Below are 17,696 nucleotides of genomic sequence, written 5' to 3' on the forward strand. Positions count from 1 at the left end.
CATATTCTTTGTAGCGGTGGCAAGGCAACAGTTTAGCAGCAGCTGCTAAATATAGGGGGAAACCCTGCCAATGGTCAGAACTGCAGGACTAACCCATGACTAGCAAAACTCGGTGTGGGAGGTCAGAAGAACTCGAGGCGTGGTGATGCGTGGGATGATGGTGCTGAATTCACAGTGCACAGTATTCAGTTAGTCAGCAATTCCACATCTTCACACTAGTTCGGACATTTGGTCAATACCATTTAGTAATGGTAAGCTGCTCTCTAACCAAATATCTGCCTTTATCATCAATGTATCAAATTCCACAATTGCTTTACCTTTTTGCATTTAAAAAAAGACTGCCACAGTCAGCTACGTAGTACTTTAGCTCTTCTTCTGTTCCTCCTCCTCCCCTTTCTCATAGCATCTGTCATTGTCCCGGAAGGATCTCTTTTTCTGGGAAGTGCCTGTTTCCATCCATTTCTCACAAAAAATAATGTTGGACTCATCTGGAAAGGCTCAAGGGATTGGTTTTATTTAGATAAAAAAAAGTACGATTTGCCAAAACATAGCATTTTCCACACATATAAATCTATCCATACATTCTGCTCTCCACTGTCAGTGTAAACAATTTGAAGCGTAATGTAGGACTAGTGACAAATATTTAAGAATGTTTAAATCTATTGTCAAAACTTTGTAAAAACCTGACACGGTCACTTAGCAATTAGGCCAGTCTTATTCTTCTCCAGATGCTTAGTATGCTTCAAATGAGGTCGTTTTGACAGTTGGGTATCTATCATACTGTGTTTCAGCAGGTCGTTGGCGATAATCCAAAATTAGAGTTGGATTAAGGAGAAGCTAGGAGTACAGTGGTTCAGACAGAGTGTGAAGTGAGCTGTGCTTATTTAGACAGACCTGCGGGTAAACAGTCCTCACTGAGGAATGTTGTGGTGAAGCAGCTGGGGAGAGTTTAGACACTCTGTGCAATGCTACTTCACGCCCTGTATAACCTCACTGTAAACTCCCTCTCTGAACTATGTAATGTGTGTCTATGTCAACAGTATTTGGGATTTTATACAGGAAAGAGAAAGCGGAAAAGGTTGTTTTGTCTTTGGTCGAAAGACTACTTCTATCAATCAAGTACTGTAATGTATCTGTATGTGTGAGCCAGACAGGTTTACAGACAGATGTGACTGCTTTCTAATAATACACTCTGCCCTGTCCCCTAACCCAGACATACAGTAGTTGGTAACCAGACCTTTTCCATTGAACATTTTAAGTAATTTAGCAGACACTCTTATCCAGAGTGACTTACAGGTGCAATTAATGTTAAGTGCCTTGCTCAAGGGCACATCGACAGATTTTTTTACCTAGTCGGCTCGGGGTTTGAACCACCGACTTTTCGCTTACTGGCCCAATGCTCTTAACCGCTAGGCTACCCGCCGCCTTTTAGCAGGGAATTTGTGAGTCTTCTCACAATGCTCTGCTACAGATGTAGGATCTTAATTTGAGTCAGTTTGCTACAGCAGGAAAATCATCCTGCAGCAACAGGAAATGTGAATCATACGGATTATAATGAACAAAAATTGTTATAGGGGTTGACCAATTTTTCGTAAGGGGAAAATCAAGTCTTGAGATTTCGAAGTGGACTCTTTTTAAACCTCAAATACACTGCAAGTTAAAAAATGTCCTGCGCTGCAAGAAAGTTCTCCTGCAACAGGGTGAACAAATTAAGATCCTATGATCAATGAAAATACTGATTTATAGATTCACCCTATGAGTCATCATTTCTCATCAGTCATGTGGCGGCCCAGCCCTCGGTTTTGCTTTTGCAGCCATTTTTAGACTCGGATGACAAACCACCAGACCGCACAGGGACTCCCAGCTGGTGGGTAATGGCTAACAGAATAGTAAAAAGCCTGTTGGAAACTATGAACACACAGCACCGCAAGCTTTTTCATAATGAAGACATTGCCTGTTTTTTAAAAATTGTTTCAACATCACATCTCTGATAGTACGGTAGCCAGTGTGGATCATTTAAAATGGATATGACCGACTGACTTGCCTGTCTTAATTGCCCATGAGAGGATACATAAAGTTGTATTGAATTAAATCTAATGACTAATTGATGTGATTGTATGATGTCATTGCAGGTCTTATCTACCAGTACAATGAGGAAACACCTGTCTCTCCCAGCCCTGGCTCTGGTTTGCTGCTGCTTCTGGGGCATTCAGGCTGAAGTCTACACCTCTATAGGTAAACATACACTAACATTCAAAAGTTTGGGGTCACTTAGAAATGTCCTTGTTTTCCATGAAAACAGACATGAAATTAGTTGCAAAATGAATAGGAAATATATTCAAGATGTTGACAAGGTTATAAATAATGATTAAAACATTTTTTTTAAATAATAATTGTGTCCTTCAAACTGCTTTTGTCAAAAAATCCTCAATTTGTAGCAATTACAGCCTTGCAGACCTTTGGCATTCTCGTTGTCAATTTGTTGAGGTAATCTGAAGAGATTTCACCCTGTGCTTCCTGAAGCCCCTCCCACAAGTTGGATTGGCTTGATAGGCAAACTGCTCCCACAACAGCTCAATAGGGTTTAGATCCGGTGACTGCTGGCCACTCCATTATAGACAGAATACCAGCTGACTGCTTCTTCCCTAAATAGTTATTGCATAGTTTGGTACTATTCTTTGGGTCATTGTCCTGTTGGAGGAGGAAATTGGCTCCAATTAAGCGCCATCCACAGCATATGGCATGGCGTTGCAAAATGGAGTGATGGCCTTCTTTCTTCAAGATCCCTTTTACCCTGTACAAATCTCCCACTTTAACACCACCATTAAGCACTCCTCCAGGATCTTTTCATTTTTTCTGATATTCTTTGTGATCCGAACACCTCAAACTAAGATTTGTCTGTCCATAACACTTTTTCCAATCTTCCTCTGTCCAGTGTCTGTGTTCTTTTGTCCGTCTTAATCTTGTCTTTTTATTGGCCAGTCTGAGATACGACTTTTTCTTTGCAACTCTGCCTAGAAGGCCAGCATCCTGGAGTCGCCTCTTCACTGTTGACGTTGAGACTGGTGTTTTGCGGGTACCATTTAATGAAGCTGCCAGTTGAGTATTTGTGAGGCATCTTTCTCAAACTAGACACTCTAATGTACTTGTCATTTTGCTCAGTTGTGCACCGGGGCCTCCCACTTCTCTTTCTATTCTGGTTAGAGACAGTTTGTGCTGTTCTGTGAAGGGAGTAGTACACAACGTTGTACGAGATCTTCAGTTTCTTGGCAATTTCTTACATGGAATAGCCTTCATTTCTCAGAAGAAGAATAGACTGAGTTTCAGAAGAAAGTTCTTGGTTTCTGGCTATTTTGAGCATGTAATCGAACCCACAAATGCTGATGCTCCAGCCACTCAACTAGTCTCAAGAAGGCCAGTTTTATTGCTTCTTTAATCAGTACGACAGTTGTGCTAACATAATTGCAAAAGGGCTTTCTAATGATCAATTAGCCTTTTAAAATTATAAACTAGCTAACACGACGTGCCATTGGAACACAGGAGTGATGGTTGCTGATAATGGGCCTCTGTACGCCTAATGTAGATATTCCATTAAAAGCCGTTTCCTGCTACAATAATGATTTACAACATTAACAACATTAACAATGTCTACACTGATCAATGTGATGTTACTTTAATGGACAAAAAATGTGCTTTTCTTTCAAATACAAGGACATTTCTAAGTGACCCCAAACTTTTGAATGGTAGTGTGTAATGTGTGTACCCACATTACGCCAACAGAGGCGTAATGGTTATACCATTACGCCTCTGTTGGTACCCTTTACCATTACACATCTATAAGTAGGTCTATACCATTACCCTTGTATATCTGACATGACACTAGTCAACCTTAGTTTCTGCATGCCCTAATTCCTGTCATAAATCATCTCATTTAGAATTCTTAAGTCTATAGGATATTGAATGGCATTTCCATGCATGTTGATGACGCTGTATTTGCTGTGTCCAGTATGCTATTGAGAAGAGAGAGCTTTTACACCTCCAGCCTACGGCAACTCTTTGTCGTAGAGTTGACTGACGTTCTTTCTCTCGCCAAACCTCCAGTGTTCAACAGGCTTCTAAAAAGTATCTGGAAAACAATTAGCTAAGTCTCTGAACTCGTCTCACATCTGTCCAGCATAGCTATCAAATGAAGGAAACACCTGCTATAGACAAGGCTTAGGATAGTTTACAGGATAAGCAAGTAGCAGCAGTTTTTTTTTAGTCCAATTTCTAAAATAACATGGTGAGCATAATTTCACTGAAAGTGGCACTATCAGCCTGCATAATGTCAGTTGAAGTAATCTGTGTAATTTATATACTTACGTTGGCTGCCACTACCCTAAGATATAAATATTGCGTGAAGCTGTTTCGCTTTCCTTCTGGCAACAGCATTGAGTTCACTCTTGACTGTCTAGTGTTGCTATGGAATTGTTTTCTGCAAATAGCAGCATTCCCACCCCCTTACCCTAAGAACCATGGGTATTTAGAGTGGTGTGTGGTTGGACACATACCGGTAATTCTATACAATCACAGCAGAGAATGCTACAGGTTGAATCTTTTCACTTACTGAAGTCTGTGTGAGGGAACCTTTATTTTCCCGGACAATGAAACCAAAGCATAGTCTACGTCCTCCACTTTCCCTCCAGGAAATGAAGATCATGGGAAAATACTTGATCTGGTTGCCGAACACATTTATTGCATAGGTGCAGTAGTCTATAACACAGAACACAAAAGCTTCAGTGTATTTAATGAGTCATCTCCAGTTTCATATTCAGCATGGCCCCTTTTTTTTCCCACTTTCCATTAGGTCAAATGACAGACCTGATATACACAGAGAAGGAGTTGGTTCAGTCCTTGAAAGAATATATTCAAGCAGAGGAGTCCAAGCTTGCTGCTGTGAAAAGGTGAACACTACACTCTGTAACCATAGTGCTAATAAACTTTGATAGCCATGTATTCTATTATGTTAATTTGCCAAAATAAGACTAGACAGAATAAGCCCATTTTGAGGAATTATCAATAATCAGATTGTAGCACGATTAGAGATCATTGTGTACTGTACTGAACCTGACTGTTTTTTTCCCCTGTGCTGTGTTGTAGCTGGGCTAACAAGCTGGACGTGCTGACGCTTGCCTCCACCGCAGACCCAGAGGTCTACCTGGCCCACCCCGTCAACGCCTACAAGCTGATGAAGAGACTCAACACCGAGTGGTCCGAGCTGGAGAGCCTTGTTCTGCAGGACCCCTCAGATGGTAAGAGAGGGTCGGAGGGAGGGAGAGGTTACAGCTTCTATATAGCTCCTCTGTGTGTGGGTGTGAGGAGGCTTGTGGAAAAGAAGGTGTGAGGCCAATTCTGATCCATCATGCTCCTCCCCGACATCTGCAGAGTAGAGTAGAGTGGAGCTGAGAGAGAACACAGGCTGTCGTCTTTCATGTGCAGCTGCATCTTTCCTCTGTTGACATTGGCCACGTCTGCAGTGTATGAGACCGCATACCACTGGTATGACAAAACATTTATTTTTACTGTTCTAATTCCGTTGGTAACCAGTTTATAATAGCAATATGCACCTTTGTGGTATATCAAATCAAATGTATTTCTAATTGTATATGACCAATATAACACGGCTAAGGGCTGTATCTGCCCTCCATGTTGCCTCGTGCATAAGAACAGCCCTTAGCCGTGGTATATTGGCCATATACCACACCCCATCGTGCCTTATTGCTTAATTCTATCAGCTAGTCTCCCTTGTGTGTCCCTGGAGAGCTCTTAGCCACTGCGTGACTAGCATCACAGTTTACTCATTCCAAAAAGTGTTGGGACACCGTAAAGTCCATGGAGAATAAGAGCACCAGCTGCCCACTGCACTGAGGCTTGGAAACACTGTCACCACAGATAAATCTACAATAATCGAGAATTTCAAGAAGCATTTTTCTACGTCTGGCCATGCTTTCCACATGGCTACCCCTACCCCGGCCAACAGCTCTGCACCCCCCGCACCTACATCACCGTCTGGCCCTTCCTTGGACACTGTGTTAACAAACTTCCAAACGAGCTTCAATGCCATACAACACTCCTTCTGTGGTCTCCAACTGCTCTTTTAAAATAGTAAAACTAAATGCATGCTCTTCAACTGATTGCTGCCCGCACCCGCCCGCCTAGCATCACTACTCTGGATGGTTCTGACAAAGAATATGTGGACAACTACAAATACCTAGGTATCTGGTTAGACTGTAAACTCTCCTTCCAGACTCACATTAAGCATCTCCAATCCAAAAGTTACATCTAGAATCGGCTTCATATTCTGCAACAACGCCTCCTTCACTCATGCTGCCAAACATACCCTCGTAAAACTGACTATCCTACCGATCCTTGACTTCGGCGATGTCATTTACAAAATGGCCTCCAACACTCTTCCCAGCAAATTGGATGTAGTCTATCACGGTACCATCCGTTTTGTCACCAAAGCCCCGTATACTACCTACCACTGCAACCTGTATGCTCTCGTTGGCTGGCCCTCGCTACATATTTGTCGCCAACCCCACTGGCTCCAGGTCATCTATAATTCTTTGCTAGGTAAAGCCCGCCTTATCGCAGCTCACTGGTCGCCATAGCAACACCCATCCGTAGCACACGCTCCAGCAGGTATATCTCACGTTTGTTTGTCTGTAACTCTTGTGTAACTGTTGTTTTTGTCGCACTGCTTTGCTTTATCTTGGCCAGGTCGCAGTTGTAAATGAGAACTTGTACTCAACTAGCCTACCTGGTTAAATAAAGGTGAAATAAAAAAAAATAATAAACATTCTCTAGTTGTCTTGACCTCACACACTACATTATCACACATCATACCAGTGCACACCAGGCAACTCCAATGCAGATGTTCTGTGCTGTGATGCCTTCAACTCATTGTTTGGTACCCTATTCCCTATATAGTACACTACTTTTGACCAAAGTCCCTATCAAAGCCCTGGTCAAAAGTAGTGGGTAGTGTGGTATTTGGGATGCAACCTTTTCACTGCTTCACTCTGTGTCCTTATCACTGTGTTCCCTCCTCAGGGTTCATCTCCAACATGACTGTACACAGGCAGTACTTCCCTGACGAGGAGGATGAGAAAGGTGCTGCCAAGGCACTGATGCGTCTCCAGGACACGTACAAACTGGATTCAGAGAGTTTCTCCAAGGGCAAACTGCCTGGTGAGGCTCTATCATCTCCTTGACACATCCCTACTCTTTGTGTGTGAACAGTCACTGAAACTCTGCCATGGAAGATTCCAGAAGCCTCCAGATGTGTTCAGCACAGTGGATGCATCCCAAATAGCTCCCTATTCCCTACATAGTGCACTACGTTTGATCAGAACTCTGGTCAAAAGTAGTGCACTATGTAGGGAATAGGGTGCCATTTGGGATGTAGACGATATGTGAGCTGAGCGTTTCTCAGCCTGCCCTTCCAGCACTACCAGACTGCAGAGAACGGTTGCTCTTTTGTCCAGCCAGATGTTTACCCTCTCCAGAAATGCAAGCTCAAACAGAACAGTTTTGATACCGAGAGCAAATGCTGTGGCCACACATTCACTATGTATATATTTTATGACAAATGTGCATCTTATCCTAATATTGCACACCCCACCATGTCTGGGAGGTCTGTCAGAAAAAGGTTGCAAAAGCAAAGTGTTTTGATATGACCTTCTTACTGCTGCTATAGCAACGTCCACTACAGTATCATAACACCATTGTGGATTTATGGAGCACTCTTATGTAGTAACCTCGTAAGCAGTTGATAAACTGCTCATAAACAGCTGTCTTATTAATGGATGTTATTATGACATGCTACCAGGAGACCTCAAACAGAGCAGAACGGTGCTGTATTGCCAAAAGGGTGCATTATACTATGCTCTACCATACCTGCAGGTGTGCACCACAACGCCATCCTGACAGTGGATGACTGTTACGACATGGGGAAGACGGCGTACAACGAGGCAGACTACTACCACGCGGTGCTGTGGATGCAGCAGGCCCTCAGGCAGATGGATGCAGGGGAGGAGCACGTGGTGTCCAAGGCCGATGTCCTGGACTATCTCAGCTACTCCGTCTACCAGATGGGAGACCTGCCCCGTGCCATCGAGCTGACACGCCGCCTAGTGGCCATCGGTAGGACTCACACGGCATTTTTCCGCTGTTTCATGTCCAGAAGCTTATTTTTTAGGGGTGTTTGACAACAGGAGAGACGTCTTACTCTCTCATACCATCTCTCACACACTTTCTCAATCTCTTCTACTCTCACTCTCCCTCACACATTCTCTTTCACGCACTCACTCTCCCTCACATACTGTCATATTTTCGCACATTTTCACATAATCACCCTCTCAAAACCTCTCGTATTTGTCCAGAGTGCTCACGGTTTGCTAATTTGAACTGCATCAGGAATGTTGTTGTTTGTTGACGGCTGCAATTATGGAGTTCTGGTTACTTTGCTTAAATGTGAAGTTGGATGAACCGAACCCAAGGTCAACAACTAGTAAGATCTACCAGCATATTTACCAAGTAAAGAATCAGATTTAATAACATTAGCTGCTGTAGTTAGCTAGAGCAACATATTGTTGGGTAGTTGTCTCTATTTTGGGTATCTTTTTTTTTACAGCTGTCTGTGACCCCCAATCCCCAGTGTGATTGTGGCAGGAAAAGTGCTACTTTTAACTCTTCAAAGCCTTTGATGTTAACAAAAGGGAAATACTGTACTAGGGAGCTGGTACAACATTTTTGTTTTAGAGGTTCCTGTAATTCAAACTGAAAAGACAACTGGATCTAACTAAAGTAACTGAATGCCTTTTTGCTATACTGAATTAAATGCTTTATCATGTCTCTCATCTCATAACATGTAATGGCAATTTTGAAACAACTGACTCCAAACACCACACCGCATCTTATTTCAGACATTCAATGTTAGTGTTTAGGCCTATTTCCCTTGATACTCAAAACGGATTCATTTTGTATGGTTGAAGTAGCATCACACAGAGAGAGACATTTCCTTTTCACTCAAACCATTGACGAGAGTTAAATGTTGTTGAATTGTGCCGTGCCGTGCCATCACACAATTCCCTCATATTCCCCCATGTCCTGTTAATCTGCCGAACTGCATTATACCCATTGTGTCCTTACAGACTCTAGCCACCAGAGGGCAGGAGGGAACCTGCGCTACTTTGAGAAGCTGCTGTCTAAGCAGCTGAAGGAGCTGAACCAAGAGGTCCAGGAGCCGGCCACAGAGGAGCCCATCCAGCTTGGGACCTACAAGAGACCCAAGGACTACCTACCTGAGAGGGAGATCTACGAGGGCCTATGTAGGGGAGAGGGAGTCAAAATGGTGAGACCGACTGACTCTTATAACGCACAGACAGTGTTTTTAAAAGTAAGGAGCATGAGATGTAGCCTGTTCCCAGTATGTGATATCATGTCAACTCCTTGTCACTCGTTGTCATGGTGTGACGAGGAGTGACATGGAGTTGAGAAGAGAGCAGAAGCAGACGGGGAGCAAAATGAGATGGTGTCAAAAGGGTGATGTCTAAAAGAGAAAGTTATTATGAGGGAACTTTTAGAGCGGTGCGGTAATTTGACAGGGTTTTGGAGAGGAGCTGTGAGTTCCGGTCTAACTTCCCACACCCTCGACCCATCCCCACCCCATCCAGACCAGTGCGAGGCGCAGCCGGCTGTACTGCCGCTACCATGACGGGAACAGGAACCCTCGCCTGCTGCTCCAGCCCATGAAGGAGGAGGACGAGTGGGACAGCCCACACATCGTCCGCTACCTCAACGCCCTTTCAGACTCAGAAATTGAGAAGATTAAGGAGCTGGCCAAGCCCAGGGTGAGAGGAGCAGAGGAGCAGCAAACAAGACCAGCAGGGCCATTATTACCTCACAGATGATCTATATTTTTGAGATATAACACTATACTGTATGACTCAGTGGTAGTATTGAAACATTGTATCATAAGGTGGCGAATGTCCAAGGGAAAATGAGATGTTACAAGTGCTGTATGTCAATATTTATTCCTACTTGTCTGTAAATCTTTGTATAGCTTGCGAGAGCGACTGTTCGAGACCCCAAAACAGGCGTTCTGACCACAGCGAACTACAGGGTGTCAAAAAGGTGAGTCATTATGGGTAAGCAGGGTTTTGGCGCCCTCTGTGGTTCATGTTTAGCTATGCTTCATGTCTGGGTGAATTAGTGGTGGTGTTGTGTCGAGTCAGTGGATCTGTTGTCCTTCAGTGCCTGGCTGGAGGGGGAGGAGGACCCTGTTATTGAGCGTGTCAACCAGAGGATAGAGGACATCACAGGCCTGACGACGCAGACTGCCGAGTTACTCCAGGTACACACCACATACCATATAAGACTGTACATGCATTCTACCTGTTAAGACACGCATATTACCTAACACTGGATACTATTTTCTGGTTGCTCACCCCTGTTCACTCTTTGAAACTATACTGACAATCTTAACAGACACCTGGTTTTGTGTGACTAGTCTCAAGCTTCAGATGTTGTTAAATAATTCAGCTTCTTCTCTTTTCACTGAACAGATTGCTAACTATGGGGTCGGAGGACAATATGAGCCACATTTTGATTTCTCCAGGGTAAGGGTAACCTCTAGACGGCCTACAATTGCTCTCTGTTGCATCTGAGAAGGGATGCAACAGGCATGCAATGGTTTATCCTGCTGGGTTCTATGGAGAAAGTATGTTTTCACGTGTATGTTGACCTGTGATAAAAAAAAGACTTCCGTAACACACACGTTTACCGCTGCGCTGTTGACGGTGTTAGCAGTCAACATGCAAGACATTGTCTAAGACAAATGTAGACCTATAAAGTTTTGTCGTGGGGGTTCTCCATCTCATTGACCATCCACTGCTAGAATAGTGTGTAATCTAAGAGAGGCCCTGAATTCCTATATGGCAGATTTGACAAACGAGACCTAGGTATTATCTCAAATGGCACCATATTCCCTATATAGTGCACTACTTTTGACCAGGGCCCTTGGACGCGGCCCTAGATGAAGGGTTGAGTCACAGTTCAACCATGTCCATAACCCCCGAGTGCATCTTCCTATAAGGAGAAGAGTCTCTAGTAAAAATATACAATTGTAATTTAGAAAATCATCACATTTTCGGACATGATCAAGTTTGTCCATGCATGCTGGCTTTGATATGTGGTGATTGAGTTATGGAATTCTTTAAAAACACATTCAATACACGGTCAGAAGTTGTTTTATTTTACATTTCTGGCAACAAAAAAAATCACAGCAGGATGAAGATTGCATTTTTAAACTCGGGCACAGTTTAAGGTTTTATAGTGAGTAATGTGTGTAGGTTTCTTCTGTCTGGAAAGTTTCAGACTGTGCAACGCAAGATTCCCGAGGCCACCACCCATTTGTAGACAGTGCCACTGGGAGGTGCACAAAGTATCAATTAACTTCATGAAAATATATCCATATTAATCAAATAGTGAATCTAATCATCTACATTGTTCTATATTATATTCAGTTGTAGCTCATATTGTGTGAAATTGGTTAGGCCTCAATAATTTTTCACTGACTATGTTAAGTCAAACAGTTGTTAATAATCCATTTAGTTATAGAAGATTGATTTAGTGCCCTAGTGGCGGGATCCAAGAGTTATTCATTTCAGTCTGGGTTAAAAGTTATAAACATTTGTTGCAGCGTCCTCAGGACATCATGGTCGATGGAAATAGACTTGCTACCTTCCTGAACTACGTAAGTACATGTCTCTGTGTTTTTTTTCAATGTGTGTTTTACTCTCAAATTTTATCTTCATAGAAAGATGAACCTGATGCTTTCAAAACATTAGGCACTGGAAATCGTGTGGCTACTTTTTTAAATTACGTAAGTATGCGAATCCAGTTGCTGCCGTCAATTTACAGTAGCAGTTACTGATTTTAGATTTTGACTCTTCTTTTTTGGGTCTCCATTTTGCATAATTATTGTTTTTGGCAGATCCATGAACTCTGTTTGAATATTGGACTTCAATTGATTGACATTTCCATGTTTCTCAACCATTTGACAATCCGTGTTACCGCATACTCATACCATCACTAACCTAGTAGATGGTTGTCGGGAAAAAAGGTGACCAAAAACAGGACATTTCCCCTTGGAGTCTCTGTCAGTCAATTTCAGTGCATATTGCGTCGTGTTGTACCCCCCCCCCCTACAACATGCTACCTTGTTTCTTGGTCCATGCTAATACTGTATGCGTGATGTGAGTGTGTAAATAGAAGAAGAATGCCACGCTTTGCAAAACTACAGTGCTTTTGGATCACTTAGTTTTCTGCTGCACTTCTGTATAGTTGAATGACTGGCTGTTATGGACTTGGTGTTGCTGTATAATGGTGTGTAATAAACATTATGTTTAGTGTCATTGAACAATTTGCCATAGTTTCAAGACTTTCAAGACACTTATTTAGATCGTCAGTAGCCTTTCATTGCTACATGTTATTGTTTTATTTAGATCGTCAGTAGCCTTTACATTGCTACATGTTATTGTTTTATTTAGATCGTCAGTAGCCTTTACATTGCTACATGTTATTGTTTTATTTAGATCGTCAGTAGCCTTTACATTGCTACATGTTATTGTTTTATTTAGATCGTCAGTAGCCTTTCATTGCTACATGTTATTGTTTTATTTAGATCGTCAGTAGCCTTTACATTGCTACATGTTATTGTTTTATTTAGATCGTCAGTAGCCTTTCATTGCTACATGTTATTGTTTTATTTAGATCGTCAGTAGCCTTTCATTGCTACATGTTATTGTTTTATTTAGATCGTCAGTAGCCTTTCATTGCTACATGTTATTGTTTTATTTAGATCGTCAGTAGCCTTTACATTGCTACATGTTATTGTTTTATTTAGATCGTCAATGGTCTTTACGTTGCTACATGTTATTTTTTTATTTAGATCGTCAGTGGTCTTTACATTGCTACACTTTATTCGCCCATTGGTCACATGGTCCAATAGAAATGTCACTTTGCTTTATCCCAACCCCTCTGAAAGACACAAGTATTCATGTACAGGTTGGAGCAGGGGGCTGCCACACTGGGCGCCAGTGGAGCAGTTGTTGTGGGTGGTTAAGTGCCTTGCTCAAGGGCACAACAACAAGCAATGTCATCTAGGATTTAATACTGTCAGATGTGGGATTGTAACTGGCAACATTCCGGTTGCTGGCTCGCCTCTCTTACCACTAGGCTACCTGTAACTTGTATCATTACACGCCTGTTAAAACAGTGTATCCTTTTAAAGGCAGTACACATTTCTTACAGTATAGTAAATTCATAAGTGCACTTACTGTATATCAGTAAAGCCAGCTGACAGGGTTGTGTTTTCCCTGACAGATGAGTGATGTTGAAGCGGGAGGAGCAACTGTGTTCCCAGACTTTGGAGCAGCTATCTATCCCAAAAAGGTGAGAGATAAACCATTCACCTACTCTTAGACAAGTACAGCCCTCATCACTATAGGGCCATGTCACCTGGTCATGAAAAACTCTAGATGAAAGGCTCTAGATTTTCCTGGTCAGGTTACATGGTCAGGGAAAACTCCTGGCCCTTTTCATCAAATATATGTAACCTTGGGTTGAGATGGCACACACAATCTTATAGTGGGCCATCATGTCGATGCAGTGGTGACTTACATGTACTGAACAGGTATGTCTCCTCTATGTGTGTCCACAGGGAACTGCAGTCTTCTGGTACAACCTCTTTAGGAGTGGAGAGGGAGACTACAGGACCAGACACGCTGCCTGTCCTGTGTTAGTAGGATGTAAATGGGGTGAGTTGGATGGAGAGTTTAATTCAAACTCACAAGCACCGTCTAATCTCAATATCAATCAATTAATTGGTGTCAGTCATTTGACGTGTTTCTTTGACTACTTCCTAGTCGGTGCTCCTTGTATGTATCTCTCACATAGGCTGCAATCAAACCTTCATAGGAATGTTACCTCAGGGTCATTCCACATCAAAAAACACAAGAAAGAAGATTGACACCCACCATCTCAGATTGGTTTGAAATCGTTTCTGTAGTTAGAAACAGGTAGGATTTGCATTCCTGAAACATTATGTCAAAATATAATTCAGTCTTTGAGAATTGAAGACAATTGATTGCACCCAAATTGGCCATTTTAATTTATATGATTCATATAATATTCAATAGATATCTGATTTGGACCTACATTCTTCTAAGCAAAGCCATGAGGAATCCCCAAGAAATTACGAAAGCCACCCCCACACCTCACACCAATCCCACCCCAACAACCAGTGTTCAGTATCAGTGTTTGTATCAGTATCTGTGTTTGACAAGTAGTATGGACCTGCATCTTGGAGTATTGTTTATTCATACTATGTAATGTATTCCCTGTGAATCTGGTGACGGTTATTTCCCCCTGTTCAGAGAAATTAGTCATTGAAGTCACTTGCCTTATTTCCTGTTAAACTTTGTTAAACTTTTTGAAAGTACCAGGTTTTGACCACTAGATGGTTCTGTTCCTGCTATACTGTCACACCTTACCAATTTTGCTGGTCACTTGTATATATTAAATGGATCACAACATTTTCTTTGCACCTTTTGGGTAGAAAACGAATTGCTCATGGTAAAAATACTGTAAATGATGTGGTCCTACAAGTCAAGACAGTTCTACATGAAATAGATGTTGTTGATCTTCTCTTAGCAACCATTTTTGGATTCCTCATGTCTTACTTATTGGTAAGAAGAAGTTTGGTCCAAATCGGAGGTTGGGTACTATATTTATTGAATAATATATGAATCCTATCAAATAAAATGGCCAATTTATGTATAATCAGTTAGCTTAAATTCTCAAAGATCAAATTATATTTCAACAAAATAATGTTGAAGGAATGCTTATCTTATCTGTTTCTAACAATCTCAGATGGTGGGTTTCATGGCTTGTGGAAATGACATGGAATGACCCGCAGTGTTTGTTTTTTGAGAGTCTGCCTGCACATACACTTACAGTGCCTTCAGAAATGAATCACAACCCTTGACTTTTTTGTGTTATAGCCTGATTAAATTCAGATTTTCTTTGTCACTGTCCTATACACAATGCCCCTTAATGTCAGTGGAATTATGTTTTTCAAATTTTTACAAGTTAATTAAAAATGAAAAGCTGAAATGTCTTGAGTCAATAAGTATTCAACTCCTTTGTTATGGCAAGCCCAAATACATTTGCTTAACAAGTCACATAATAAGTTGCATGTAGTCTGCAAAATAATGTGGCAAAGCAATTAACCATTTGTCCTGAATACAAAGTGTTCACTGAACAAAAATGTAAAAGCAACATGTAAAGTTTGGTCCCATGTTTCATGATCTGAAATCAAAGATAGCAGAAATGTTCCATATGCACAAAAAGCGTATTGTTCCATGTCCATGTTCCATGTCAAGAAGCTAATTAAACAGCATGGTCATTACACAAGTGCACCTTGTGCTTGGGACAATAAAAGGCCACTCTAAAATGTGCAGCTTTGTCACACAACACAATGACTTAAGTTTTGAGGTAGTGTTCAATTGGGGTGTTGACTGCAGGAATGTCCACCAGAGCTGTTGCCAAAGAATTGAATGCTAATTTCTCTACCATAAACTGCCTCCAACGTTGTTTTAGAGAATTTGGCAGTACGTCCAAGCGGCTTCACAACCGCAGACCATATGTAACCAGGCCAGGATCTCCACATCCGGCTTCTTCACTTGACGGCTCATCTGAGACCAGCCACCCGGACAGCTGATGAAACTGTGGGTTTGCACATCTGAAGAATTTCTGCACAAACTGTCAGAAACCGTCTCAGGGAAGCTCATCTGCATGCTCGTTGTCCTCGCCAGGGTCTTGACCTGACTGCAGTTTGGCATCGTAACCGTCTTCAGTGGGCAAATGCTTACCTTTGATGGCCACTGGCGCACTGGAGAAGTGTGGCCTTCACAGATTAATCCCAGTTTCAATGTGGGAGACCAGTTTGCTGATGTCAACGTTGTGAACAGAGTGCCCCGTGATGGTGGGGATATGGTATGGGCAGGCATAAGCTACATACACAATTGCATTTTATCAATGGCAATTTGAATGCACAGAGATGCCATAACGAGATCCTGAGGCCCATTGTCGTACCGTTTATCCGACGCCATCACCTCATGTTTCATGTTTGTGATGCTCTGGATCGACGTGTACAATAGTATGTTCCAGTTCCCGCCAATATCCAGCAACTTCGCACAGCCATTGAAGAGGAGTGGGACAACATTCCAATGCTACAATCAACAGCCTGATCAACTCTACGCTGCATGAAGCAAATTATGGTCATGCCAGATACTGACTGGTTTTCTGATCCCTATCTTTTTTTTAAGGTATCTGTGACCATCAGATGCATGTCTCTATTCCCAGTCATGTGAAATCCATAGATTAGGGCCTGATATAAATGTATTTAAATTTATTTAATTTAATTATATGAACTGTAGCTTAGTAAAACCTTTGAAATTGTTGCGTGTTGCGTTTTATATTTTTGTTCAGTATACTGAAATCTATTGTCTAGGATTGATCAACAATCAATTTGACAGAACTTGAAGAATTTTGAAAAGAATAATGGGAAAATGTTGTACAATCCAGGTGTAGAAAGCTCTTACAGACTTACTCATAAAGACTCTCAGCTGTAATTGCTGCCAAAGGTGCTTCCAAAAAATATTGACTCGGGTGTGAATACTTATGTAAATAAGATATTTAATTTTCAATAACTTTGCCATAATTTCTAAAAACATGTTTTCAGGTTGTCATTATGGAGTATTGTGTAGATGGGTGAGATGTAACTTTTTTTTGGCCCATTTGGATTTTTGGCTATAACACAAGAGAATGTAGAATAAGTCATGTGGTATGAATACTTTCTGAAGGCACTGTACTTCTGGAATAGGAAGCATCTACCTGTGAGTGGAGTCTTCCTGGTAGTTGTAGGTTTTAACAGAGCCCTAATCTCACACATTGGAGATAATTGAGACTTCCACTGAATTGAAACTGACATTGACATACTGTACATTTAAAAAAAAATCTGTTGCCAGTGTCCAACAAATGGATCCACGAACGAGGTCAGGAGTTCAGGAGACCATGTGGCCTGACAGAAGTGGACTGAACTTGACCTCTCACCCCTGACCCCTGGCTGGAGGAGTACACTCCACCTGCAGTGCCTGAACTTTTGATTGAACACACACACACACACACACACACACACACACACACACACACACACACACACACACACACACACACACACACACACACACACACACACACCTACTGTGGTATCCATTATGGCTTTTAACAATGATCTGAAGCTTGGGAGTCTGCAGTAACTATGCAGATAAAGAGATGGATATGTAGCGTTAAAGTATCTGATTTCTTGTTTTGTTTACATGTTTGTTCAGATGTTCAGATGTTTCATACAAAAATGACTTATGCATAACCACATACTGACTGCACAACCCTATCAGAACATACTGCTTCATCTATTCCTGTCCATTTACGTTTGTATTTATAGACTTCTTAAATTATTACACTGTATGATTGTCACATTTTTAAAAGATGAAAATGTGAGGCAGAATAAACAGTGTATTTGATTCAAA

At 41.7% G+C, this 17,696-nt stretch overlaps 1 protein-coding gene across 3 annotated transcripts in view; it reads left to right on the forward strand.

Moving 5' to 3' along the window:
- The window catches only part of LOC109892961 (prolyl 4-hydroxylase subunit alpha-2), a 32,148-nt gene extending 14,452 nt beyond the window's left edge, over positions 1-17,696 (forward strand). Inside the window, exons 2-16 of one of the 3 annotated variants that reach the window (XM_020485889.2) lie at positions 2,133-2,235; positions 4,847-4,943; positions 5,140-5,291; positions 7,093-7,230; positions 7,945-8,184; positions 9,195-9,394; positions 9,717-9,893; positions 10,106-10,176; positions 10,297-10,396; positions 10,608-10,661; positions 11,744-11,797; positions 11,861-11,926; positions 13,429-13,497; positions 13,766-13,862; positions 17,136-17,696. In XM_020485889.2, coding sequence (XP_020341478.1) covers positions 2,151-2,235; positions 4,847-4,943; positions 5,140-5,291; positions 7,093-7,230; positions 7,945-8,184; positions 9,195-9,394; positions 9,717-9,893; positions 10,106-10,176; positions 10,297-10,396; positions 10,608-10,661; positions 11,744-11,797; positions 11,861-11,926; positions 13,429-13,497; positions 13,766-13,862; positions 17,136-17,206 — 1,671 coding nt within the window. In that variant the 5' untranslated portion in view covers positions 2,133-2,150 and the 3' untranslated portion in view covers positions 17,207-17,696. The remainder of the gene's footprint in view (positions 1-2,132; positions 2,236-4,846; positions 4,944-5,139; positions 5,292-7,092; positions 7,231-7,944; positions 8,185-9,194; positions 9,395-9,716; positions 9,894-10,105; positions 10,177-10,296; positions 10,397-10,607; positions 10,662-11,743; positions 11,798-11,860; positions 11,927-13,428; positions 13,498-13,765; positions 13,863-17,135) is intronic. The other 2 variants (XM_020485888.2, XM_020485887.2) reach the window with 2 other exon arrangements.

The sequence above is a fragment of the Oncorhynchus kisutch genome, linkage group LG6, assembly GCF_002021735.2.
Source record: "Oncorhynchus kisutch isolate 150728-3 linkage group LG6, Okis_V2, whole genome shotgun sequence".
Taxonomy (NCBI): Eukaryota; Metazoa; Chordata; class Actinopteri; order Salmoniformes; family Salmonidae; genus Oncorhynchus; species Oncorhynchus kisutch.